This window comes from Ciona robusta, chromosome 6 (genome assembly GCF_009617815.1).
Source record: "Ciona robusta chromosome 6, ASM961781v2".
NCBI classification, from domain to species: Eukaryota; Metazoa; Chordata; class Ascidiacea; order Phlebobranchia; family Cionidae; genus Ciona; species Ciona robusta.
Genome location: NC_143240.1, coordinates 2,677,420 through 2,705,305, shown reverse-complemented (window position 1 = coordinate 2,705,305; position 27,886 = coordinate 2,677,420). Strand labels below are relative to the sequence as shown.

Here is a 27,886-nt window from a genome sequence, read left to right as displayed (position 1 = left end):
ATCAGCAACCAAAATATATTTTAAAAAATGTTTTTTTTTTAACTTTTTTTTAAGAGTTGACTGCTTTGAACAACTAGGTACAACATTTTTAAACAATTACATCTAAAAAGTGTTTTAAAATGTGTTTTTTTTATAATATATCTAGCATTGAAAATATATTTTAAAAACAGAATACAGTGTGGGCGAAACAAAATAGCAAAATGTTTTCCTTTTTTCGAAAAAGCCTAAATTTCTACGAAAAAACAAAATTAAGGATGAAATGACAAAAGTTAGTTAAACTGAAAACCATGTGTTAGTAGATATAGGATGTGCAAGAAAACGGATGTATTTAAAGGAAAATAAATACCATTTAACTTTTTTTTATACTGTAAGTGGCATACTAGCAAAAGTTGTTTTAATCGAAAATGGATAAATGCAAATTTAAACGCCAAAAAATGTAATTATTTTGTGCACCGGCAAAAAAATATTTCAGCATTTAAAATGTGAAGAAAAATATAATTTATAAGTAAAACTACTCAAAAAAATGAAGACAATAGTTTTATGGCTACAATAGTGGACGTCTTTACTTTCATGAATTTCTTAATCATTTTGAATTAGCTTTGTCATGTTTATGTGGCTAGCTTCAAAGTTTTACCATCAAAAACCCAAAAAATTCCAATTATACCTCTGCTGCCACGCATAATGGTATTTTTTAGCTCCTCTGTGAAAAAACCTAACTTTATTTTAACGTTTCATCTGCCATTTAGCAAGAACTAGAACAGCAGAGGAAACATTGGAACAAAATTTTACATTTTGATACCAGTAGGCCAAAAAGAATATAAAAATAGTTTTATTAAAAGAGTTGGAGTCAAAATATACTCAAAGGCATTGTAAGTAAAAACTTAAAGCCTTTTCTGCCATAATTTGCCAAAAAATTAAACCTTTTGCCGCCATATTTGGCCCCAAAATAGAAGGCTTTTTCCCATAATTGGCCCATTTGTAATCTCACTGTAGCAACTCATCTTTTAGCTGATCAAGAAGTGCTTTGGACCTCGGAGTGATATTTTCCCCACTTGCATTTGACGAAGAATCTGCCTGCATGGTGGCCCAAGAGTCTCCATCCCCAGTTTGGCCATCAGATGGAGCTATAGTACTCTGTTGTCGTGGTAAAGGGGGGAGTGTCGAGGCTTTTTGAATACCGTATCGTCGTAAAACACGCTCTACTATATCTTCACCAGAAGTAACTGCTTTTGGGGCTGAAGTTTTGAAATTATAAAATAATGTAACTGTACTTATGGGCATGATATGAAATGACTGAAACACTGTTGCTGCCAGGTAAACTATACTTAAATGGAACGATTTGAGCGTGCCACACCCATAGGACCTTACCCAAATAAAATAAAACAGCGTAGGACCAATAAGCCTACATCCCAGGTCTCAGGTGCGCCTCACTGAAGACCTCGCCCCATAGAATAGAACAGCCTTGCCCCAATGAGCCTAGAACCAATTAAAACTTACCTTTTCTAGCGCTAACGTCTCCAGTTCTACCAGGAGAGGTAGCAGTTGTCCAACTATCTCCAGATGTAGAAAGAGCTGGTTCAGCTGGTGGTATTAAAGTTTTTGATGTATGCAGCTTTGATGCTTCCAGTGTTGCCTGGTTTGAAGGGAACACAGCACCAATGGTCAGGGGAGGTTTTGGAACGGCAACACTTTTCATTTCTATTGAAAATTATGAATTTTGGGATTTTTAAAGCAAAAAAATTAAGGAATAATTTTATAAAACAAGTTATTTTTTACTCCTTTCTTAGTTCTAATTAATTTTATTTTTTTTTCAAAGTTTAATTTACCAAACCAGTCAAAAAGTTGAACAAAATAAACTGTTTTACCTTTTTGAGTTGTTGGGTTTTTGGGTGGTGATAATTTTGGTGATGCTAACATGGTATCAGTTTGGACTTTTTCTGGTTTCTTTGGCGATGGTGTTTCTAAAATATAAATAGCTTTAAGTTGGTGAATATTGTAACTGGACTGGGACCAATAAGCCTACACCACAGGTCTCAGGTGTGCCTCACTGAAGACCTCACCCTCATAGAATAGAATGCACTGGGACCAATAAGCCTACATCCAGGGTCTTAGGTGTGCCTCACTGAAGACCTCACCCTCATAGAATAGAATAGACTGGGACCAACAAGCCTACACCCCAGGTCTTAGGTGTGTCTCAAGCTCATAGAATAAAATAACCTTACCCCAATAAGTCTACATCCCAGGCTTAAATTACACTACTAAAATTACCTGTACCATTCCCAGACTTAGTGATATAAGCAATCACTGTATTAGAAGGTTCAGATTCTCCGAGTGCTGACACAGCACGTACTTGAATCCTGTATTCGCATGCACGTCTCAATCCATCCAACAAAGCCCTGGACTTGCTACCAGCTACCATGCCCTTTGGTTGACCGTTTACATAGATGCTAAAACGGAGAAAATGTTTCAATTTTTGGCAAAAAATAGTCAAATATGTACCTATTTGCTAGAACAAAGAATTTTCAAACAATTTTTAATAATATTTAAATAGTTTTTTTTTTTTGCAGATTTTGCAAGGATTTAAAAAGTAATAAAATAGGAAATAGCATAATTCCAATTTTGCTTTGAAAGAATCAACTTCATTAAAGTACCGAAAACAAGAATTTTACATAAAATGCATCAAAAAAGATGTAAAAAATTAAAAAATTTTTTACCGATATCCCAAAATTTTGTCGTTGTCCATTTCCACCCCATGTTTGTCGAAGATTTTCGATGGAAACCACCTTAAAACCACGCTGCAATTCTCGGGTGTGTCAGCACGGGGTGAGGGGGAATCCCGGATTTCAGCTCTAAGAGCTCGAGGCGCTGTAGCAACCCCGCTTCTTGGGGGTGAGGTGGGGTCACGGGGTTGTTGGCGACGCAATGCCATTTGCATTGCCTGTAATACCAGATGAACAAATTTAAGTTAAGTTTCTGTGTTGCAGGGTAAGACAATCCTTATTATATGTATTTTTTGTTTAATACACTCTGTGCCCGCTTACAAGTTACCATGTATGTAACTTTGTGGGTGATTGAATGTAACTTATACATCTTCACATAGCAGGGCGCGGACGGTCAATATGACACAACCAATAAGCGACCACTGGGTTGGAGCAATCGCAGTAAAATGTATTGACCAAAGGCCACATTCTCCTACAATACAATGATAACAGCGTCGAGCCTCAAACCCCTAACAGACTTTACAATAAAAAAAACAAATAAAATAAAATATTCAAAATAAAGAGAAAAAAACATAGCAAAGTTACTAAAAATTCTCTCACTTTAATATTTCTCTTCCTTTGTCCAGGCAAGATGTTCAGTTTCCTTAATTGTTCCGGATCGTGTTCGAATATCTCACGTATGCTAAATATCTTTGGTTTAGGGCTCGTACGTAGCTTCTTGCCCTCTTGAATGCTTCTCATAAGTTCTTCATGGGGTGTGGGGTCAACTTCTTTCTTCGGGGATAAGGATCTTTCTGATGCCTGCGATTTTTTATATAATATACAAACGGTTTTATGATTTTTGGGTTTTATCATAATTTTTCCAATAAATCTTTAATGTTTTATTAATTTTGACTGAAAGTTCTAAAAATCATGAACAAAAATGGAAAAAAAACACAGAAAAAATGCTGCAGTATAAAAAGAAAGACAAATTAAAATATAAAAATAATAGCAAACTTACATTTTTCCACACATAAACTACAGAAAAATCGTAAAATTTTACCGGTTTTAAAACAAAACTCCAAGTGTTGATCTCAGGAACCACGTTGCTCCTAAAACTGCTCCTCACTTTTTGCTCCTCCTCCTGGAGGACATGGAGGAGCATCTGGGAGTTGATCTTACGTTTCGATCCGTGTCGTACATCTCGTGCTTCAGCGCACAATGAGGAACAAACTTCGAGCGAGTTGCAATGTGCGCTGGAGTGGAATGCCTCACACATCTACATTGTGATGTCATAAGGATTGAAAAATGAAAATTAATAAAATAAAAGGAATAAAAATTATAAAAATATATATATATCTTAAAAATCTAAAAAAAAACATGATCAAAAAAAGTTTATTTCAAAGTGATTGTTTATGCTTTTAAACTGTTTATAAACACGAAAAAAATTATACAAAAAGAAAAAAAATTTTAAAAAGTAAAAAAATTAGCAATACCTTTATAACATCGGGTAAATCAGCTCTTTTTGCCGAGTCATCACTTGACATTGCGACGAGTAATGATTCAAATTGTTCCGATAAACAAGGTGCCTGATCGTCCGACATTTTGTAATCTGCTGCTGACCATAAGGAGACTGACAACCCAAAAATCGAGGACTAAAAAAAAAAAAAAATTAAAAAAGAATGCTATAATAAAACAGAAAAAAAGTGAATAAAATTGATATTTTTTTAAATTTTGTACTTTGATTGTTGCTTTGGTGTCTGGTTCTGAAAGTTCTGGTGCTAGATAGATACTATCCACTGCAGTGACATCAGCGCTGTCCTCAGAAAATGAGACCAGACCATCTTTCCGTAGGAATGTGGTTTCTAATGAGATGTACCTGGATAATGGAACATAGAAATGTTATATTACTGTTGCAGTTGGCTAGAAATGGTTTATACTGCTTTAAACCAGTTGGAACAGGTTAATAGAGTTAGTACCAGCCTTAAATGGTTGGGAAATGAGAACTGTAAGATATATAAGGAAGCAATAAGGAAGAGCTAGAAGCGGAAAATAGACAAACAATCACCCACAAAGTTACATATATATACATATATATGTGTGTTTTAACCCATAAGCGAGCAAGAGGTGTATGAAACAGGACACTCGTGTTATAACGACAGTTGTTTTTCAGCCATGCGAGGATAAATAAGTTACAATTATACATGGTACTATGGTACACACCTAACTGGGTTGTTCTTCCTTGTATTTAAAGCGAGTACAGCTTGTTCACATAAGGACCAAAGCTCTTTCTCTGTTAATGCAGAATCAACAGCCAATAAAATCTCCTGAAAACGCAAAATATGTCTTATTTTTGAGTGTTAAGAATACCAGGATTCAGTTTTTGTTTTAAATTTATAAATATACTCAAAATTGCGACGAAATAACAAAAAAAAAACTTGAAATTGTAACAAAAACTTACCAGAAGTGACATTTTTGGCATGCTGTCCCTGGCACTTAAAATCTCCCCTTCGTATATTCCTGGTTTAGGGGAAGTCCCCTCAGTAACCAAGCACTCAGTTTCAACAGTGGTTTGTAGGTTTTCAGAACTATCATCAGAAAACTACAAAAAAAATGTTTATGAAAATAAAAAAATGTCATTTTTAGTAAAAATTTGACTTTTACCCAAAAAATGTTTAACACAAAAATATTTATAATTTTTTTTTGTTTGAATTGTATTTTGTAATTTTCTTTGTGTAATTTTTTTACCTGTTCTTCCATGGTTGTTTCTACTTTAGTGTTGTCTGCGTTGTTGTTGTTTTCGTTGTTGATTAAACGATCAGAAAAACTCAATAATGCTTCTTGTAGTTGTACAACCTGTTGCATTTAAAAACATTTATAAGATTTGATTATTTATAATTTTACATACAGAAGATTGGGGAAAAAGGGACACCTTCTAACTCTATTTTCTCAGCCTATTTTTTAACTAAGAGCATCCAAAGAATCATGAAACTGTATCTTAATGCCTCCAATAGACCGTTGTTAATTGTTTAAAACATGATCAGGATATTTGGACATTATAAGATAAAGGTGTCCCATATCCCCCCACTTTACTATATATAGAATGTTTGCACATTTAGATATACAAATTTAGATTACTGCTTAACTTTGCACATATTTTGTATAGATATAGTCCTAAGTTAGTACCAACACACCTGTGCCTGTAGTTGCTCCACAGTCGACTTAAGAATAATATTTTCATCCGCTTGCTTGGTGTTTAAAGCGCTTGTATCTGCCTGGGTGCTGAATTATAAAACAAAAAACTGCAACCAAAATCATAAACACTAAACGAATATAAATGGTTTTAACACCCTGGGTCTTGGGGTAATGGGCCAACTGTGGCCTAAATCTTGGGTCCTTGATAAGAACCACTCTGATTATGTAATTAGAGTTTAGGCAACATAATATCATGGGAGAAAAAAAACTGATTTAGCAGAGAAAAAAGGTGAAAGAGTGAAAAATAAGCTAATTTTTTTCTCGAAAAATTGTAAACAATAAAATCACCCATCCATGTCTGTAGTCAGTGAACCATGTCCCTCATCTGTGTCTTCTGCTCGTGTTTCCTTTTTCTTGAGGTCGCTTGGATTCTCAGGGGGCGTTTGGAGGGTTGTTTGTGGGGTTAAACAAGGGAAAACCCCATGATCGGGGTCATCTTTCCAAGAGACGTCAGCTTTTTTCTGCGAAACATAGAATTTTTTTTATAAAATTAGCAAAATTTAAAAAAAGCATATTTATAATATATATATGTCTTTCAAAAACTTATATATTAAATAGTTTATTCAAAATAATTTGTAACTTACTTTTGCTGACTCATCTGCTGTGTCATCATCGCAAATTGTGCTGACAATTGAATCGCATTCGAATGCATGACGACTGCATGATAAAGCAAAAAAACATGACTAAGTGTTTTTGTGTTTTAGGTAATATAGAAGTTTGACAAACATATTAAATAAAAGGGGGGTAATGTGCCATCTCTGGCCTAAATCAGGTCCCATGGTGTGGCCTAATAACAAAGTTTAAACCTTACCCTTTTTTGTTGGGACTATTAGGTCCATCCAGTGTTGCACGTTTAGTTCTTGTGCTTTGTTTTGATGGGGAAACACTAGAATTTCTGCAAGGTGATTTTGAACTTGAACGACTCTGTCTTGATTTCCTGTTTCTAAATATCATAAATTTATTAAAATCAAAGTTTAAAACTAAAAGAATAAAGATATTTATGAAAATATAAAAAAATCCGTAATAAATGTACACAAAAGTTCTACATGTTCTACATAAAAAAAACAAATAAAAAATAGCAATCTTATAAAACAATTACAAGAAATACACTAACACTTGATCAGGTGACCTCCGTTTCGACGAGTCAGCAAAGTTTTGATTATCATCTGATGAGTCATTGTTCCCAACACCAGTGTTGCCAGGTCGATTTTGTTGCAATTGACGAATCTAGGAAAAAGTGGCAACACTGAAAGGACTGCACTTTTGTAGGGGTGGCTGGGGTGACATTTCACAGCAACTTTTTGGAACAACTGACAATATATATCTCACCATCTCAGTTTTGCAACTAAAACAGCAAGTGTTTGACAAACAATCAGAGTATATCAGAGACCCATGGCATGGCACGCTGTAGAACCTCACGCACATAGAATAGATTACACATACACACACATAAGAGCATTGCATTAGTTTACAACACAATTTAGTTTGAAGACACATCTCTATTTGTTACTTTAATAAAACAAATCAAATACTTACTTGAGTCCACATAAATCTTATAGCTTCAGTTTGCAATTCCCTCATCTTGCGCTCCGATTCTTGTTTTTCTTTCATGGTTTGCAGTTCATGGCAGAGCAAGCTATAGATTGAAGAGATATATATTAATGGTTAGGTCACTGTATACATATAGGATAGGAAATACGATGTATTATCTACATAACATGTATCGTTTTTAACAATTAACAATGGTCTATGGGAGTCATGAGGATACTGCTTTATAATTCCTTGAATGTTCTTTGTTTACTACCAAATAGGACGAGAAAACAGAATGAAAAAGTGTCCCATCTCTCCCCACCCTACTATATTACACATTTTAATTTTCTCATTTATCATTACATCATTTATTATTACATGCAATACACATTGTATCACCTTATGTATTGTTCTGATCTTCTAGCTCTCATTTCTTGTCGAATTTCAAGAACTTTCGGATTTTTCCAGCGAGCCATATAACCTCTCCATAGTGCCTGTGAAAAAAAAAAGGTTTTTACTAATGTCATTGTACTACCACACAAGAATATTTAAGTTATATTCATACTTATATATAAGCTTTAACCTGCTGTTAAGTGTCTATACAACATTCAGAGCCAAAGTATATTGATAGCCTGGGTGTAAGGGTAATGGGCCAAATCTGACCTAAATTTTATGTCCCATGGTATGTCACACTACAGGACCTCATCCGTATGAATGGAATGTGCATATTATAAATTGGTGGGGTAATGGGCCAACTCTGGCCTAAATCCTAGGTCCTCAACCAATACCTTACCCATATAGAAACCATTAATCTCAAATTCTCAATAGAAGTTGTAACATTACCTGAATTTTAGTTGCCGCTGCCACGTGCCGCATGTCATTGGGCATGGTAAATGTCGAAGCAAGCTGATTGGTCGATTCTTGCTCCATATCGCCTCTAGTGGTGGGGTGCCGACATACAGTGTAAGACCTAAGAATTTTTATATTTGAATAAAAAACAATTTTTTTTGAATTTGTTAAACTTTATGAAGTGATTTTTGTTCTTGGTGTTGTTAAGTTTATATATATTTTAAAAAGGTTTTTGCCTGAACACATTTTGACGGTTATTACACATTTTTTATTTTAAAAATACAGTTAATAATCACCTGCAACTATGAGTGTCTATTTCTTCATGATCGTGTGAGACAGGGATCCGTGAAACTGTTAAAAAAAAAGTGTTCATAAAATTTAAAATTCACATTATGGTTTAGTCATTTCGTGTAAAAACTGTACATATTAAGTTAAATACTACAGTAATGGATCAACTGTGTGCTAAATTCCAGGGCCCACTAGAATGCTCACCCATATAGAAAACATAAATCATTAAAAATTCATAAATAAAAACTTTAGGCAAGTTTTTTTAAGAAATGTTTTATTCAAACTCTTACCAGGTATTTCTGTTTTCTTTCTCTTTGTTGAACTTTTTGTTGAATTTTCTCTCATTGTTGATGTTGTTTGTTGTTGTTGTTGACGCTTACGACGGGGTGACATTGAAACTTTTGAAACTGGAAATCAATTATATTTGTTGTTACAACAAAAAACATAAAGTACAAAAAAAAAAAAAAAAAAATTCAAACAAAAATATTCCACAATAACAAAAATTTAAACAAAATTACACAAAATAATAATTTTCGAAAAACATGACTTTTATCATATTTACCACGACTCAGGGTTTCTCGCTTGACAGGGGAGGAAACAGTTTTCTTTGTTGAAACGTTGCTTTGTTTTTTGGAACTTCTCGTTACTGCTGGAGTATTTTCTTTTCCGCTGCTAAAATATTGTAAGAATTATGAAAAAAAATAAAATATTTTTATTATGTTTCATGTATTTATACACCTCATGCTCAATGTCAAGTCTTTACACATAAGAAACAACAAAACACAAAATGTGGTAACTCGTAAGCAGGCATGAGGTGTATCAAATAAAACACTGTATATAACGACTACCATTGCCCGTTACACAAGGGTAAGTAACTTGCATTTATTCATTACATTAAAACTATCCCATTCAAAAGCAGTCATACCCTCAATCATCCATATAAACACGAACTTATTGTTACAACCATATAACCTTGTCCTTAGTTTAGTAACCGAATGTCTTGATGTTGAACCCGTGTTTTTCTTCAATGGTAAAGGTCGTGGCTTAGACGATGTGTTGTTATGTGATGATGGGCCGAACAATTCCAACCTGAAAGACAATCTCTATTTACTTCTGCTTATACAGCTTATGCCTATGTAGAGTTGTAATATAGATGGTTTTTATACAAGATAAATATGACATATTCATACACCTCATGCTCACTGTCAAGTTATAATATGAGTGTATTATTATACACCAGACACACGTGGTGTATTCATACACCTCATGCTTACTGTCCATAGAAGAATAATAAGTCCTACACATATGTAAACTCTATAGAACGTTGAAAGTGATTAAACAAAAAAGCAAAGTAGTTATTTTTATAGAAAACATACAAAAGCACCTCTACCTTAACTCAGTGTTAAGTGGTTTAATAGGTCTCATTTCGTATTCCTCGTATTTCGACATTGATAATGAAGTATCATCTTCTGTGTAATAACGAAGCTCCTCTGGCACCAGGTTGCCACCTAGTGTTAGAAAAAGGTTTATATACGAGAAAAAGTAGGCTTCTTATTTTTTGTATGATACGTGGAAATGAATGTTCGTTTTCTAAAGAAATGACGTTTTATCTGCCATACAGGGAGGCATCATCAAAATTTTCTGTAAAGTGTCTTGTCCAAGGACACATACGCCAGCAATAGTAGCGTCAAGCCTTGAAAACGGAGAAAAAAAAATTATATAACAAACAAAACATTAAAAATGTTTCTGGTACAATTTAATATTTTTTAAAACAAAATCATTTTTTACATTTTATGAAATTTACCTGCACTTAACGATGGGTTAACAGTCAATGACTGCGCTGAGTCTATTTCTTGTGGTAATGGGGGCGAACGTTCCGCTAGAGCGAGTTTTGGAACAATGGTTGTCATGGTTTCATCGTTAGGGAAGTTACTATGTGCAGGGTACGCCCATCTTTCGTTTGTATCGTGGGGTTGTGATGTCATAATGGGGGAGTCATATAATTGCTGAATCATGCCGAGAGAGTCGTATGCTGAGTAAGGCACGTTGGCTACAAAAAAAACATAATTTTGTTAATTTGTTAAACTGAAAACAAAAAGTCTTATTAAAATACAAAGAAAAAGTATAAGACACACATTTACAAAAATAATAAACTAATTTTTTACCTTTTTTCGGGCTTGCAGATTCCATTTTAGATTTGCGTTGTGGAGAAGTGGCCATACGAGGTCTCACTGCTTTCCGAGGTGAATCGCTTTCTAATGGAAGCTCGTCGCCTAAAGTATTCGAAAAAATACTAGATTTTTTGCCATAACAAATACCCACACAAGTTAGCTCGCTTAAATAAAAAATTACAGTTATAAAATTATAAAAAAATCCCTGAAATATAAATAAATTAAATCAATCATATAATTTTACCAAAATCTAAGCAGCAGACACACCAATTTCGCTAAAAAAAACAAAACTACCTGAAATAAATTCAGACTCCGAAGCTAAGAGATTATGGCAAGTGTCGCTCTCATCCTGGCTATGCCCTCGTGTGGTTCGTTTATCATCCAATGTAAAATGTGGAAGCTCGGGGGCTGGTAGTTTACCAGCACTTGGTGGGGGGAGAGAGGGAGTAGGTTTTGGAAGCTGAGAAAAATATAAAAAGAATAAATATCCTTGTGTGGCTAGAAAACAACGGTCGTTATAACACGGATTTTATACATCCAAGGCCAACAAGTTACAATGGATGGTACTTTGTGGGTAATTATTTTGGGGGCATTTTTTTCATTTTTTTTTATGTATGGCTGATAATTTAGACAACCCATTAATGACCACTGGGTCGGAGCAATTTCCGTTAAGTGTCTTGCCCAAGGACACATACGCCCACAATGGTAGCAGCGACAAGCCTTGGACCCGTTACCTCTGGGTTAGAGGCAGGTACTCTAACCACTTCCACGGCGCCGGACAAGATTACATATTTAATTCCGACTGACTCACCAATACTTCAGTACTTTGATCTCCCAACCACGCGTGAATACGCTTCTGTTTTTCGTGTTCCGAAACTCGTTTACCAGGTGACGGTAATGGCCTGTATGACGTCATAATGCTTTACACATGAATCGTTCAACTATATGAGCACCAGATCAGTGTCAGCTGTCAGGTTCGCGGAATTTATTACAGATGGTGCAATAAAACTAACGATTGTAACAAAAAAGCTGTTACCGGTCATAGGCTAGGCTATATCTTTTATTTTATGTACCTTTCTGTGGTTTTTGATGGGCTTTTTGGCTTTGAAGGGCTGCTCGTTTGATCTGGAAAGAAATTATACGTTTAAACCATTTTTAAAATTCAGGCAACTTATAAATAATAATAACTTTTAATTTCGCTTCAATTAAGGTAACAAAAGTTAAAGAACAGTCAATTGAAAGGACAGGATATATCCCCAAAACGACACTTGTTAAAATACGTTCACATATTTACATTTAATTTAAAGAAATAAGCATGGTGGCTATACTCAACAGACGAACAATTATTTCCAAGATACTCATATTATGTTGGTGTTTCCATTAGTATATTTACCAGTGTTGCCACGATTTTGGTGGAGTTGGTGTTTCAGTTCTAATATCTTGTCAAGTTTCATGTCTTCATTATCGACCTAAAAATAAAAGGAAACACCAAAAATAAAACGTCATTTTGTCAAAAACGTTACAGTATCATATAACCAATTATTTTTTAAAATAAGTAATTTTATCTAGTTTATTTAATGGCAAATAATAAAAAATAAATAGTAACCCATAACAATAGGCACCAAACTTTAAAACACAGGGTCGGCAAATTTTGCCAAACAGTTTATTTATTAATGCAGTGCAGAAAATTCCAGGGTAATCCCGCCCACCCTGCCACCCCAGGTTTGGCGCCTATGCATATGATTACAATTCAAACCTTTTCCATTTGTTCTATGGTGTCAATAAACAAAGAAATAGCTTTCAGTCTGGTTTGTATAATACTTGGACAATACATATTTTACAGCATAAGTTTGCCCTTTATATTAATTCCACTATAAGATAAGAAAGTCATTACTTTATGTATTAATTATTTATTACACTGTTCCCATAGCGCATAGCTGTACTATTTTACAATGTAGGCTACTATTCTAGCTGTTTCAAAGCAAATAAACTAATAGTGCATGCATTTACATTACAGTATAACCTTCTAGGAAAAATCTTTTAAACTTATTTATATATATTATTTATAATTTTGTACTAGCCATATTTAAACCATAAATTCTAGCCTTTAAACACTACACTAAACTAGTAAACTGCTAACTAGAAATTTCGAATGTTAATATATCCGTCAATACAGCATCTATTATTTTAAACAGGCGCGCCATTTATAAGTGCTGTTGAAAAATGATATCTTTATATTCTGTATACAAACTAACTCAAAAGTGAAGAGGTGCTTACGAACAATACAAACTATTTGTATATTTGTTGAGTCTATCGAAACTAAAGATACAAATATACTATTTCTATTGACTTATGTATAAAACTGGATACAGTACAGGTAGGACTTTATTTCAAGAAAAAAAAATAATAAAAAACTAATTCAAAAATCAATAAACACAAGATATTTGATATTATATATACAAATACCTATATTATATATATTACTTAGTCCCTGGGCAATATTTTAATTCTACATAATCTATTTTAATTAAAAGATATGTATACATTGTTTAAGAAATATATTATAACTAGGTCAAGCTAATTTAATAATATAGAAACACTTGGCTCTTTTGAGCACTTAAATATATATACTTACATTTTAATTTCAATCTATTTACAGTCCACATAAAATTCACAATGTACAAAGCATAGCTAAAGACAGGATTGTGTGTATGTAGCAAATACCAATACAACAATCTTTTATTTAAAGTCAAATAACAAAGAAAATACTTTGATATTGAAATTTAATATGAGAAGAAAGAATTCTTGACGCTAGTTTGGGAAATATAATATGGCAGATGTACATGTACTGTTTATAAAGGGAATGATTTGGTAATTTTTTAATATAAAGAATGTGCTACCAAAGATATTATAAAGATATTTCCTATTTATTAAAACAGCTTTTCATATTCTTTATATTATTATATTTATAAATGATTTAGTAATTCTTTCATACCAATATATTTTAATTTATGTTATCTAATAAAACATATTCTCATTGAAAACTACAAAAACAGTTGACAATAAAAACAAATGCTCTTTAAAAACAAGTTCATTTTAACTTAAAAATAGAAAATATTATAAACTTTTTACAAATTTTCCACAAAAATCTAACTTACCATATTATCTTGCTTGTTGTGAGGACATACAGTAGATAAATATGTTATAAGTTCAATATGTTGACCAACTGCAAAGGATCTGCCATAACCTTGGCTTAATAGCCATTCCCCTTTTATCCTGTGTAAGAGGTTTGTATATAAGTTATGTACACCTCATGCTCACTGTCGAGTTATAACATGGGTGTCTTCTCATACACAAGACACGCATGGTGTATTCATACACCTTACGCTTACTGTCAAGTTATAACATATGTCTTCTTATGTTATACACCAGACACATATTATAGTATATGTTTATAACAACTCTATATGAGTGAAGTCCTACAGCATAACACACCATAGCATCTAAGACTCAGGCCAGAGCCCAGAGCTGACTCATTTTAATGGCAATTTAACTAGTAACCATAAATACATATCACAAGATATCTACCTTTCTCTTTCAGAAACAGATATACCATTCAGTATAGTAAGCTTATGACACCAGTTGAGCACAAATGGCCGACAATTAATTGCAGGAAGATTAAGTTCTGAGAGGTCTTGGCTCACACATGGGTTTTTAGATAATGAAAGCTGGTCCAATTTATGCAGTGTGGATAGATACTCAATCTAGTTGGAAAGATTTCAGTTAAATGGAGAAAATATTGTATGCCTAGATGGGTTATAAAAGAAACAAATGGGTAATGGAAAATGGTTGAAGTATTTTGCACAAAATCTGGGGTGACATGGCTGAAATGCAGTTACAGTTACACTCATACTTGTTAAGTTGTCAAACCTTGTGAACCTTAACAACAGAAAAAGAAAAAAGAATATTACAATAGAAATTTAAAATGAAAATAGATAATATATGTTTAAATGTAGATAAATGTATACAAAAATATACATCCTGAAAAGAAACTTGCCATATTTAGATCAGATATCTCGTTATTAGCAAGCGATAAGATTTCTATGTTCGATGGAAGATACTCGGATGTTGATTTTAAATCCCGGATCAAGTTTTGATGAAGAAGAAGAGTCTGAAGAGATGTTACTCTGAAAATGAAGATTTTGTTTCATTTTTAGATCAATACTGCGTTAAAATATATTTTTTTAGCAGTGTTATGTTTTTTTAAGGTTCGATTTTACATTATTGCTTCATTTTAGATTTTTAAAGTTAAAACAAATAACTTTTTAGCAAAGTTTAGGGTATCATTTATCTTTTATCATTCCAATTCAACACCAGACATTTTTATTAAGATACTGAGCCTTACCTACTGTTTAGTCTTCAATAAAACAGACCCTATAGGCCTATTCCTATACCCTATTTGTAAGAAATTGCCATAGCTTTTTGCTGCTAATTTAAACCCCTGCAATTAATAGTAATCATTAATCACCAACGCAACTTACGAGTGTATTTTTGGTAGATTAGTAAGTTGGTTGTCAGATACATCTAAGTGAACGAGTTTGAAACATTTGTTTACAATATCCACATTACGTAGCTGGTTGCCTGCAACACTAAACCATTCTAAGTAGGGAAGTTGGTCAATATCGTCAAGCTGTAATGTAAATTTGTAAATAAAACGTTGTATAATAAATACATTAGACTTGACATGTGAATAAATCTTATAAATGTGACTTATTTATCCTCATGAAGGTACTCGTTATAACACGAGTGTTCTCTTTCGTACATCTCGTGCCAACTTACAAGTTACCACATGGGTTGGACCAATTGCCCAAGGACACATGCGACCACAATGGTAACAGCGACAAGCTTTGAACCCATAACCTCTGGGTTTTATCCTTGCTTGGGGGAGCAACGACAATCTTTAAAACACTGGTGTCCTGTTCTAGCTTTAGGCTTTTTTAATTTTCATGCAATAAGCACAAAACTAAATGTTACTATTTGTATAATCACCTGTATAAGAAGATTGCTGCTCAAATTTAAAACTCGGATTTTTAAAAACTGTTGAATTCCAAATGTTCTTGTAAGCTGATTTTGTGCAAGAGAAAACTGGAATAAAAACAACAATTTAGAAAAACTTTTTTACAAAACGAAATGTTTATACATATAGAGTTTAAATGTTAGAACTATCAAATACAATAGATTAAACACCTGTATTAGAGTTTCTTGTCCAAAACCATAATTTTCGATTTTTCTAATGAAGCAGTCATCAATAATAAGAGTATGAATGGAATCTTTGTCATCACATGTGCTTAGTCGAGCATGTAATTCAGTCTGTGTTAACTGGGTTCCAGTAAGATTCAACACCCCTGTCTCGGGCATTTCGTAATGTGTTTCTAAACTCCTGAGATAATAAACAAATTATTGAATGAATGTAGCTTATTTATCCTGGTGTGCCAGGGCAACCACCATCGTTATAACATGGGTGTTCTGTTTCATACACATAATGCCTGCTTAAGAATTACCACATATTGTATTATTTTTTGTATATCCACGGCCTACTAGAGATACGGCCTGATAATTCACATTTTACGTTTGAAATTAGAAGGCCTATTATACGTCACAGCCATCATTATTATCCCATTGTTATCCATTGTTTGGGTGTAAACATATCAGCATAGTATACAGTTTATTTTGAATATTCATTTAAAAAAGAAGGTGTATACTAGTCGCAAAGAGAGTATTAGGATTGTTTTGTATTAATAAAGTGTTTAAAATTAACTGTAAGATAACCTACAGGTAGTCTTTTAGGTTAGAACAGATTACGTAGTCCCGTTCGCACTCAGTAGAAGAAAATTACGAGACAGTATATTCAGTATAGCTCTCTATATCCATTTCGCTACTGAAACAACATTTGTTTCTAAACCACAGTGATTGTGTCTAAACTAAACTAGCGCACATTGAGTTAGTAAACAAGATAGTTTTAGTAATCGTCGTTTGGTTTGCAGGTTCAATGATTATTTGTGTCTATGTATAGATGTTTTATTTTTAACGTGAACCACTTGCGGGTCTGAACTTACTTGGTACTGATACAGTTCATTCAAATTATATTATATACATTGAACTACAGTTTACCATGGTCTACAAGTGCGCTGCATGTTTAAATTGGTCTTGTTATCAGTCCTGTCCGAAGAAACCTTCGTTTTTTGGCTCCTGGACAAACGGACTTGACGGCAAAGTTGCTTATATACGGCAGACTGGCAGCTTGTTCTACACGGTGGAATTTACGAGAATGATTATGAAGCTCACTTGGTAAAGCATGAAAAGCAAAAAACCCTTAGTTCCAACTATTCCGTTAAAGCCAATTTGCTTACAACCATGTATTCTGGAAACCCCAACTTTTGTAGTTTAACTTTTCAATACATGCTTTGGTGGACAGTGGTCAATCCAAAAACAAGATTCTATTCAAATCCACTTGATTCGGCCATTTTTATATAAATGATGATTAGGTGAATGATTTAACGTTATTTGCTGGTTGGTTGGACACTTATATGGTTTGCCAAATCAAACATCCAATTCCTTTTGAGGATAACCATGCCCTCACAAGCAGCATTGGTTTAAGAGTTTTTCAATGAAAGCTTTATTACTTTCTTGTTTAATTCCGTTTTGGTGCTGTAAACTTTGTTTACGCCTTTATTATGTTTACAAGTCTTTACTTATATAATTATTATGCTGTTTGGTCGCTTCTAACGCTGCATATGTAGCTATACTTGTGTAAATAATTGACCTCATTGCTAAATTCGTATGTTTTTCAATGCGTTTTTCCCATTACTGCTACCTTTTTTAAGCAAAATACATGACGTAACAATTGAAAATAATGGTGTTTGTGACGTACAATAGGCCTTCTAATTTCAAACGTAAAATGTGAATTATCAGGCCGTATCTCTAGTAGGCCGTGGTATATCACATATGTAATGTAACTCAGAATAATTTACATACATTTGCAGCTCAGTATTAAATTGTTAGATCTACATGAGCTGCAGCAGTATTGCAACTAAATATGGCATAACTGAAGCTCTCTGCATATTCACATTGGGAAACATACAATGCAATTTATGTATTGCAATTTTCGGAACACACACGCTAAACGATTCAACTTTTAATTAGAACATTTGTCATTACTCATATATCTAAAAAATTACTGAAACACCTACAATTTACCTTAAAATCAACTTTAAAATGAGTTTTTTTTGCGTAAAATTTGCCTAAAACTGTCTTTATTCTAATGTTTACACATTTCGGTTAGCGCCGTTAGTTACTCGCGTTTTGATTGGTTGCCGTTTGTTACCGTTACGCATGAATAACAGAGAGCTAATATTTGCAACTTATTCGGCTTTTTAAGGGGTAATGATATTGTATTTTTTTATCGCATTTTTACAAAAAATAGCCACATATGTTAACGTTAACGAACAGTAAATAGCGTATTTTTCATAACGCGATGTAAAGTTTTACAATTTAAAGGTGTGAGTAAAGACAGATGAAATTTTTAGAACATTTTAAACATTTCAATTTGATTGGGAAACCTATCTGTCAATTTAATTCGCAGTTATAACAAAATGGCCAAGTGATCTAAGACCTGCGTTTAGGACGCATTATTCATTCGAGGAGTGGGTTCAAATCCCGTTTATGTCAGTCATTTTTACAAATTAGTTTGGTCATTTCTGCTCTTGGTCCATTTTACCCCTCAGCGTCACGTAAGCCATGAGTCACTCATTAATTCACTGCGTCACAAATTATAATTCTCAATGGCACTTGAATATTTGTTACGCCAGTTCTCAACGAAATTGTTATTTTCGATAAGTGGTTGAACTAAAAGCAATATGAAAAGTTAGAACAGAAACTAAAATGTATGGCAAAGCCAGATTATTGCTTCGTCGTCGGTTTTTAATAATTTTAATTTATATAACATATTTACAAAAGTATGTGACAGGTAAAAATGATTTTTATATACGTTTTTTTGTATTTTAAATTCAATTTTGCGTTTACAGTATACGGCGCAACGATTGGTCTAACCGTGGTGAACGAAAACGCACTGGTGCGAAACGATGTGACGTCATACCTCAAGTGCGTCACTGATAACGTGGAGTTGTCGCATTCTGCCTTCAGTAGAGAACAAGACACTGGTTGGTCTAATACCAAAACATGGCATATAATATAGATAACGCGCTAGCCGATATTATCCCATATTTCCTAATAGTTTTATTAACAATTAACAACGCTCTTTTATAGTTCTAAAGATACGCTTACACAACTCTGCAAAAAATCTTTATTTTCTACCAAATGGGACGGTATAAGACAATGAAAACCATTTTACCCAAACGCCTAACCTACTATGTATATTATAGGAATATTGTAATACTCTTACTTTTTATAATACAGGATCCGGAACACGCATGTCCTCTATGACAATGGTCGGCCCTATATCCCCAGAAGAATGGCCAGGAAAACGTCTAAGTATGTTTGCTGATGCTGGCTTGCATAGGACCGGAGTTTTCTCATGCCAAGCAAAAGACCCGGACACGAATATCCTAACCAAAGTGACAGCTATTAAAATAGGTAAATACACGTTTTGTTGAGCTGTTTTATCTTTATAAGCGCAATGTTAAAGACTATCGTTCTGCTGCTAATTCCCTCCTCATAGTTTTAATTAATGAACCTGTATCTATACCTATATACTGTAGAATCCACATGCTTTTAACAGTTATTTCTAAAATACAGGCACCAGCGGAGAAATTTGGCCAGAAAAGTTTACTCAGACGGTAAATAGGGGGGACGAAAACGTGGAGTTAGTTTTTAAATCCTTCGACCCAACTATTGACGTGATATGGCGGTTCAGTGGTCACGTGATCGGCGCGTCCAATCAAAAGCTTAAGAAAACCATACGTCGTGTGACGTCACGAGACGCGGGGATTTATGAATGCTATAAACCGCCACAAGATTCTTCAGCTGATTTAAACGAATACTGGTAACTTTATTTAAAAACTATTTTCAACATACCCGCTTTATATTGCTACGTTAATGAATGGGACGATAAATAGTCAAAACATGTCCTATCTTCCCCCACCCTGTACTGTATTTATGCAGCATATACTTTTACTGCAGCTTATGCTCATATACACCGCTTGTTAATAAAAGCGACATTCATTTCAAGGCCGTTGGATCAAGGCATAATGCGACTAATAGTTCGCGAGTGCCCGCACGGAAAATGGGACCCTCCTGATTGTGAGCGTGACTGCTCATGCGTGAACGGTGGAGCTTGTGACCACGTGACAGGAGAGTGTGTTTGCCCGCCAGGTTTCAATGGAGAGAATTGCGAAAATGGATGCGGCGGCAATAGGTGCGTAAATACATCTGAAAACTAAACCTAATCTTTAGAAATAATTACTGATTATTTTAATTAACTATTACCCGCCGCAAAGTCGAAGTGACTTTAAAATAATTAACTTTGTTGCATATACGGTAACTCGTAAGGAGCACGTGTATAAGACAGAGATAATGCTTGTGGTAGGCGGTGTTTTGGAACAACACGTTGCCCGTCACTGGAGACCGCTGGCATTCTTCAGTCGACGGTTGCGACCTGCAGATTATCGTTGTTTCACCACTAGATAAGTTACATTCATTCACTTACATACAGGTTTGGAGATAAATGTCAATTTCATTGTAAAGAAGGCGGTTCAAACCACGGAGATGACGCTGAAGAATGTTCAGGTCGTCATTTCTGTTTGCCCGATCCATATGGATGCTCATGCGCTGCAGGATTCAGTGGTCTGGAATGTAATAACGGTAAGAAACTTTAAATGGATAAATGCAACTTATTTATTCTAACGTGGTGGGCCAACGACGTTCGTTATTGTACGCGACGGGTGTTCTGTTCATACACTTTATGCCGCTTTATAGGCGTTCACCACGTATGTAACTTTATAGGTGATTATTTAATATTTGTTTAATGTATGGCTGATATTTAGAAACCTATTAACAACCACTGGGTTGGAGCAGTTTTCGATAAGTGTCTATTGGCCAAGAACATACACGGTCACATTATTAGCGATGTCATTACAATATAAACACACATTATAGCGTCGTTTAGTGGACACGTCTGACAATATGAGTATAACACAATCACGTATTTCCGGCTTTGTACCTACAGGGGAAGTAATCTGCTCAAGAAGCAGTTGTAGATAGTAATTAATATTTGACAGCCGTCTCTGTGGCGCAATCGGTTAGCGCGTTCGGCTGTTAACCGAAAGGTTGGTGGTTCGAGCCCACCCAGGGACGCAACTTTTAACCACGAAAAACAATTTTAAAAATACTTGTCAATCTAATAATAAATTTTGTTTGTCTCTCCGATTACTTTACCGAACACTTAAAAATATTTCAATTTAAGCTTTATCTAAAAATTGGCCGAAAAAGACTTGCCGCATGTTTAACTTTCAACCATTTTAATCCAGGCTGCGTAAACGGGAAGTATGGCGCTGATTGCCTGCAAGAATGCCATTGTAAACGCCCGGATCTGTGTAATAGATTTACAGGGAGCTGTACTATGGGTTGTGGGAGGGGTTGGAAAGGATCGTCGTGCCAGACGCGTAAGTTTAGATTACATATGGTACTTTTAACATCAAACGTTGTTGGATAAAGTGGGTAACGACAGTGGTTATAACATGGGTGTTTGGTTTCATACACATCTCGTGCCGCTTACGAGTTACCAAGTATGTAACTTTGGGGGTACAAACTGCTAAACGCCACGTTGGTAATGGTAGCAGCGTCTAACTTTACTTCTATCATTTGAGAAACTTCATTAAAAACCTTCACATACTATCCTAACAGTTACACCACAAAATTCTAAAGTAACAAAAAATTTAGTGTACAACAGTTCGCTTTCACAAAGTAATCAGGCACATAAAGGTGTAAGAAAAGAAAGAACAAAAAGAACAGGAATTGGTACATAATTGTGAAGGTGATAGTTAAGTTAGGCGCATTCCATGGGGCTTTCCGCTATGTCCACTGGCGAGCTGACTGCTGCTGCTTCCATGCCACAGTCAGGGGGAACCTGTCAAAAGTGTGGTGCATGTGTCACTTGACAGTGAGCATGGGGTAAAGAGAAATCATTGTGTGTTGGGGGTATAAGACGATGCTATAACTTGACAGTGATCATGCGGTGTATAGACACACCATGTGTTTTGTTTTGGTGTAAAAGACACCCATGTTATAACTTAACAGTGAGCATGAGGTATATCAAATCACTACGTGTCACTGGCATATGCCAATCCACCCAAATTACAACTAGACAACAAGCATAAGGTCTACACATCTTACCTCTAACTTCTCCACGATCCTGAGGCAGCGAAGAGCCTCCCCGGTCTTCCGATGCACGGCATCCATCTCTTCCACCTCTGGTTCACTTTCGGTGTCTCGTTCATCCTCAGTCTTATATTCAACGTCAGACAATGTTTCCCCGCAATAAATTGGCTGCGATGGAAAAAGTGTTAAAGTTAGGAAAAAATGCTTAAAATAATCTTGACAACGAGTAAATTATCTGATTCTATTCTTTGTGGGTGACATAATCAACATACAGTAATATAAAACCAACTTTTACGCAGTCAGCAAAGTAAATAATTCCTAGATTCACATGCTAGCCTGTCGGTAGTTTAAAAAACCAATGCCGGCTAAATTGAAAATAGGTATTTTTTACATCATTGCTCTCACTGTAAGTTAACATTGTTAACTTCACCCTTACTAACTGTTATTTGAAATTGAAAGGTAAGAATTGTTCTCTTACGTTAAAATCATCATCTTCTTCCGACTTATAATCGTCCATGTCTTGGTCGAACACAGCTCGGTAATCGGAGAACTTAGGTGCTTGTGCCTCTGTAGGTTAAAAAAATAATTAGGTATTATTCATAAGGATGATTCTATTCCATATGGGTCTATTCCATAAGCAAGGCATGCCATGGTATCGGAGATTTTACCCACAGTTGGCCTATTACCCCAGCATTGTACACTATAATACGCATTCTATTCTATGAGTGAGGCCCTGCAGCACGATACTAATGCTACTCTTGTGGACAAATTCTGGTTACAATCTTAGGTACCATGGCATGTCATATTGCAGGACCTGACCCACATAGAAAAAGATCATACCATCGGTGTCTTCTTTCTGCTCCACATTTTCTTTGTTATCGGCTTCAGTGTCAGAGTTTGCGCTTTCTTGTGAGTCTTCTTCATTTTGTAATGACTTTAAGTGTTCCCTCTGTTTGTCTTCAACCTGAAAATAAAAGTGTTTTTTTTTGTTGAGAAAATATTCATGGCAACACTGTAAGATTGAAGTTAAAAACACTCATGGCAACATTGAAAAACACCAAACAGACTACCCAAAACACCAGAACCAGAAATCCAATCCTGCACAAAAAAATTGACTAAACTTACATCCTTAAATCGAAGTTTATAAAACTTGACGTTGTAGGAGACCGACTCTTCCACTCTGATCCCTCCTTCTTCTTCCCCACTTGATACTTCATCATCATGATCTTCATCCAACTCTGTGTCCTGGATGGTGGAAAAATATCATTTTTTACCTTGTTTTATATAAATGCACTATGTGTGTATGACTGGTATATAAGAAGACATTCATGTTATAACTCAACAGTGAGCACAAGGTGTATGAGTACACCATATGTGTTTAGGTGTATGATAACCAAACTTAAAAATAACATTTTTTTCTTACCGATAATTCATAGTTTTCTGTGTCTGAAGGTTCATCAAGTACAATTTCCTCTGTATTAAAAATATTAAAGTATTTTAGACTTTTGGAGCATTTTATAAAACTTTATTTATCTCTTAAAAAAGATCATAACAATTAAAATAACAAAGAAATGGAAATTAGCTGCAAAACGCAAAGGAAAAATAGGAACTTAAAGCAGCAAAATGAAAAATAACGTCAGTAAAAGAAAGTGGGGCTACTAAACCCACAATGGGCCAATTGTGGCCTAAATCGTAGGACCCATGGCGTGGTACGACTTTACCCACATAAAATAAAAAAATCAACAATCCAGTATAAAACAACTGCATAATGGTTTATAATATCATCAAACACAAACCTTCTTCTTCCTCTTCATCACTCTCCTCTTGCTCTTCCTCATCTTGATCCTCAACCTCCGGAGCAGCAGTTTTCTCTTCCACTTTGTCAGCAGAAGATTCTGTCTCTGTGTTCTTTTCTTCTTCCTGAAGAGCAGTTTTCACCTCATTTTCTGTCAAAACGTTAAAAAATAATTTTTAAAAGTAGGAAAAGAGATCTTCAGTCAATTGTTTGTTTTGTAAACTTAAAAGACGCAAAAAATAATGAATCACACATAAAATAAATGCTTTATAAACCTAAACTGCAAAGATAGCTTAAGTTAAAAACGTCATACCAACGACAGCAGTTTTTATTTCTTTCGCTTCTTCTGTTACGGTTGTAGTTTCGATTTTTGCGTCAGCCATTTTAGGAATTTATACTCAGTACAAAATACAGAACAAAATGTATTGCTAAAGTATTATCTTTTAAGAAAGGGTCAACAATTAAACGCTCTTTTCGCTGCTGTAAATTTTTTAACATAAAAATGTGGCACTCGCGCGAAATCAATTTTCCCGGTAAAATGACGTCATTGGAACACTTATAACAGATACACGGTAGGAAATTTTTGGTTTTAAAGTTAGGGGACTAAAGTTTGTCTTATCCTCGTATGGCGGGGAACGAAAGTAGTTATAACACGGGTTTATATTCATATACCTACTGTCTTCTTACAAGTTACCACGTATGTAATTTTGTGGGTGTCATTTGGAGTTATGCACATAGGCTAGTAGGCCTACACAAATTGTAATTTAAAATGCTAATTTCTTTTAGCTTGTGAGCCTGGAACATGGGGGGAGAACTGTATAAACCAATGTAATTGCTTCAATGACGAACCATGCGATGGAACAGACGGACAGTGCGCATCAGGTCGATGCAAACCTCCTTTTACTGGAAGCAGTTGCCAGGTACGTGGAATAAATCTCACTGAAACATTTTAATTAGACATTGAACCTTAGAAAGGCTATATATATATATAATAGAATGCTGCCCATAAAGTCGGTTCTTTTATTCAGGTTGACTCTATCGACGAATGCGAGTCCAACCCATGCCAACACGGTGGTACCTGCAATGATAAAGTGTTCGCTTATGAATGCAAATGCATTAACGGGACAGGGGGCGTTAACTGCGAAACTGGTAAGTTATTTTTTATCTTTAAAACATGTAAATTTATTTCATTTTATTTCGTTTGGATGCATGTGTGGGCGTCAAGTGATAAGACGTTAGCCCACAGTCCGACTCCATAACATGTCCAGGTTCAAAACTCAGTTTATTCAACAAAACAGTTCGGGTTACAACGACAAAACAACAACGACGTCACGATACTCTCCGGCCTCCAACTGGCTGGTCCAGGCTCACACTGCCTAGCTGTACAGTACAGGGCAGGGCTTATAAAGGAGATAACTCAAAGGCGAGAACTCCCAAGGCGAGAGGAAGCGTTATACACGAGAAAACATTATACACATTATACAGCAAGGCAAAGTCTCTCAGCACTGTCACAGGGCAAAGTCTCCCAGCATTGTATATAAAGAAGCATTGTTATACATGGGTTACAGGAAACAATTCAGGCGCATACACATTATGCCAGCTGGCCAGCTGTTAAAGTTACACAACGCAAAATTCAATCTTTATGCATTAAGTTAAATTTAGATAATTATATATATTAAATATTTGTGCTCGGAGCACCCTCAACCGCTACACATGCCTTTTTACGCGGTAACTCGCAGGCGGGCGCGAGGTGTATGAAACAGAACCCCGTGTTTTAACGACTGTCGTTGCTCCGCCACGTAGAGATAAATAAGTTACATTCAATCATTCAAACTTTTGTTTATTCTTTTCCATCCAAAGTCTATTTAACAGTTTTTGTAAACCGTAGGCCTACAAAAGTAGTGAAAAATAATTTTTCCTATCTTTTATACCTTAGATTACGACGAGTGTTTGGAAGAGCCTTGTCTAAACGGTGGCGAATGCACTGACACTGGCCCTGCAAGTTTCCGTTGTCATTGTGAAAGTGGGTACGAAGGTGACAGATGTGAAATCGGTACGAGTTATTATGTAATTAATTTTTGCATTAAAAATTTTCAACCACAAAGTTACATACGTGGTAATTCGTATAAGCGGACACAGGTGAATGAAACGGAACACCCGTGCTATAGCGGTTGCCGCTGTTCCGCCACTTAAGAATAAATAAAATACATTCTCATTTAATAAAACGACACAAAACGTATAAGCTCTTCCCCTCTGTAACTATAACCTTACAAAGGCATGTTCCTTACTCGACTATATAACTGAAAAGTACCTCCATGACTGACATGATCATTTAAACTACACGAATTATCTACCTATATTACAAGTCGATTTACTAATTTCTTGTTTTAAACGCAGACAGCGACGATTGCCAAGGGCACAAGTGCGTCAATGGAGAATGCGTGGATAAGCTTAGAACCTATGAATGCAAGTGCAATGCTGGTTACGAAGGAAGATACTGTGAAAGTAAATATAACCTTAATGCATGTCAAATGGTAATATTACACTTACTAATTAAGCCTCAAAATATAAGCACTGCTGATGCGTTAACAGTGGTAAAAATATGTGCGTATTTTTATTATTCAAAACCTTTTACTGTAACATATGGCTGCCATATTAACCAACTCATAAAGGACCACTGTGTTGGAGCAATTGCCCACATTGGTAGCAGCATCGAACTTGTTTAAGTTCTGGACTAGAGGCATGCGCGCTAACCACTTCTCCAATTGTCGTGGAAAATTTCTTAACACCCGTGTATAATTACTGTATGCCTCTCCAGCTCTGTGCAAAATTGGAACGTTCTTCCACGAAGAATATACGGCGTGTCAACTTTGCCCTAAACATCACTACCAAGATAAAGAAGGACAAAATTTCTGCACGCCGTGTGTTCAAGGTTCAAAAACCAACTCTGAGGGCTCAAAAAGTCAATCCGATTGTAAGAAAGTTATTACGAATATGTTCATTCTCATTAGTATGGGGTTAATATATAATTCTTAATGATAGAAAATGTCACGTATGTGTTTTACGTGGGTGAGGTCCTACAGCGTAACAAGCCATCGGATCTGAGACTAATATAGGCAAGACATTGCCTGTTACTTTGGCGTTAGGAAATAAAGATAATATTTAACCCGTACCGGGAGCATGCAAGTACTGCATGTTTTTAAACCAACAATAAATTCGTAACTAATGCGTGCAAGTGCGTAATAAATGCAATATAGACATAAACCTATTGCGAGAAACGCACATTCAGCAAATGTCATTCGAAATACGGCCTGCACTTAAATTACACAACTGTAATTGAATATAATTCAAGTGAGTACGCCTGCCCTACAGTATTTATACTTAGCAAATGATGATAACATACCATCTTGTCTTTATCAAAAACAGTTTTTCTATACATCACTACCGGTTAAGTGTTTCTATTTTCGCTAAACCTTTATCCAACTAAGTTGTAACGACGGTCGTTTGCTGCTAATTTCCTCCTCTTCGCTGTTTTATAATAAACTCGATCTTCGTTACTGTATTTGAAAATTTTATGTTATATATATTTGAAAAGCACCCTTTTTCAACAGGTGTCCATCTGCCAGCTAACGGTATGTCCCTCGTCGTAGTAGCTGGTGTATTAGTCGGTATTCTGGTTGTTGTGGCCGCTGGTATAGGTGGATGGTATTACTGGAACCAAAAAAGCAAGACCAGACTGGAACACCTCGGTCCAGGCAGAATGGTGTGGTGACGTCATTATTCTACGACGTCATTAAATCAAATGGCGTCTTGGAACCGACGAACATAAAAAATACTTATGCCAGACGTTATGCTTATATGTTGTGTAATCGTCGTTTGAAACTGAATAAATAATCGCGAAATAT

The 27,886-nt window shown here is 35.1% G+C and overlaps 3 protein-coding genes and 1 non-coding gene across 8 annotated transcripts; 2 read left to right on the top strand and 2 right to left on the bottom strand.

The window, feature by feature from the left end:
- Positions 1–172: 172 nt before the first annotated feature.
- On the bottom strand, positions 173–19,394 carry LOC149734920 (uncharacterized). Of its 4 annotated transcripts, none has more exons than XM_089879494.1 (38): positions 19,254–19,394; positions 16,040–16,232; positions 15,842–15,937; positions 15,334–15,482; positions 14,850–14,979; positions 14,381–14,556; positions 13,951–14,068; positions 12,186–12,261; positions 11,866–11,917; positions 11,604–11,694; positions 11,087–11,252; positions 10,787–10,894; positions 10,426–10,671; positions 10,012–10,129; positions 9,594–9,710; positions 9,184–9,293; positions 8,912–9,028; positions 8,630–8,684; positions 8,328–8,454; positions 7,884–7,978; positions 7,491–7,590; positions 7,069–7,181; positions 6,766–6,897; positions 6,539–6,611; positions 6,243–6,415; positions 5,894–5,981; positions 5,448–5,555; positions 5,161–5,301; positions 4,923–5,026; positions 4,440–4,578; positions 4,196–4,354; positions 3,763–3,978; positions 3,321–3,521; positions 2,715–2,938; positions 2,269–2,447; positions 1,866–1,961; positions 1,498–1,698; positions 173–1,235 (listed from the first exon to the last, which is right to left on the bottom strand). In XM_089879494.1, the coding sequence occupies exons 2-38, from the start codon at positions 16,208–16,210 to the stop codon at positions 985–987; spliced, it is 5,016 nt and encodes a 1,671-aa protein (XP_089735620.1). In that variant the 5' UTR covers positions 16,211–16,232; positions 19,254–19,394; the 3' UTR covers positions 173–984. The 4 variants fall into 4 exon arrangements, with proteins under 4 accessions (XP_089735620.1, XP_089735623.1, XP_089735622.1 ...); XM_089879497.1 differs by having other exon boundaries at positions 6,766–6,891; XM_089879496.1 differs by having other exon boundaries at positions 9,184–9,290.
- LOC149734917 (uncharacterized) lies at positions 18,644–27,886 on the top strand. The gene is made up of 13 exons (XM_089879505.1): positions 18,644–18,818; positions 18,877–19,011; positions 19,268–19,444; positions 19,607–19,853; positions 20,040–20,225; positions 20,523–20,671; positions 21,337–21,471; positions 24,768–24,901; positions 25,010–25,130; positions 25,918–26,034; positions 26,379–26,486; positions 26,800–26,955; positions 27,593–27,886. The coding sequence occupies exons 1-13, from the start codon at positions 18,734–18,736 to the stop codon at positions 27,751–27,753; spliced, it is 1,911 nt and encodes a 636-aa protein (XP_089735631.1). The 5' UTR covers positions 18,644–18,733; the 3' UTR covers positions 27,754–27,886.
- On the bottom strand, positions 20,318–24,512 carry LOC149734918 (uncharacterized). 2 transcript variants are annotated; one of them, XR_016385148.1, is made up of 10 exons: positions 24,295–24,512; positions 23,983–24,132; positions 23,610–23,659; positions 23,312–23,431; positions 23,027–23,150; positions 22,665–22,753; positions 22,202–22,354; positions 21,831–21,935; positions 20,521–20,655; positions 20,318–20,465 (listed from the first exon to the last, which is right to left on the bottom strand). XR_016385148.1 is itself a non-coding variant. In XM_089879523.1 (8 exons), the coding sequence occupies exons 1-8, from the start codon at positions 24,362–24,364 to the stop codon at positions 21,855–21,857; spliced, it is 837 nt and encodes a 278-aa protein (XP_089735649.1). In that variant the 5' UTR covers positions 24,365–24,512; the 3' UTR covers positions 21,726–21,854. The 2 variants fall into 2 exon arrangements, 1 of the variants encoding a protein (XP_089735649.1); XM_089879523.1 differs by lacking the exons at positions 20,318–20,465; positions 20,521–20,655 and having other exon boundaries at positions 21,726–21,935.
- On the top strand, positions 21,090–21,163 carry Trnan-guu (transfer RNA asparagine (anticodon GUU)). Its single transcript has one exon. It is a non-coding gene; the product is annotated as a tRNA-Asn (tRNA).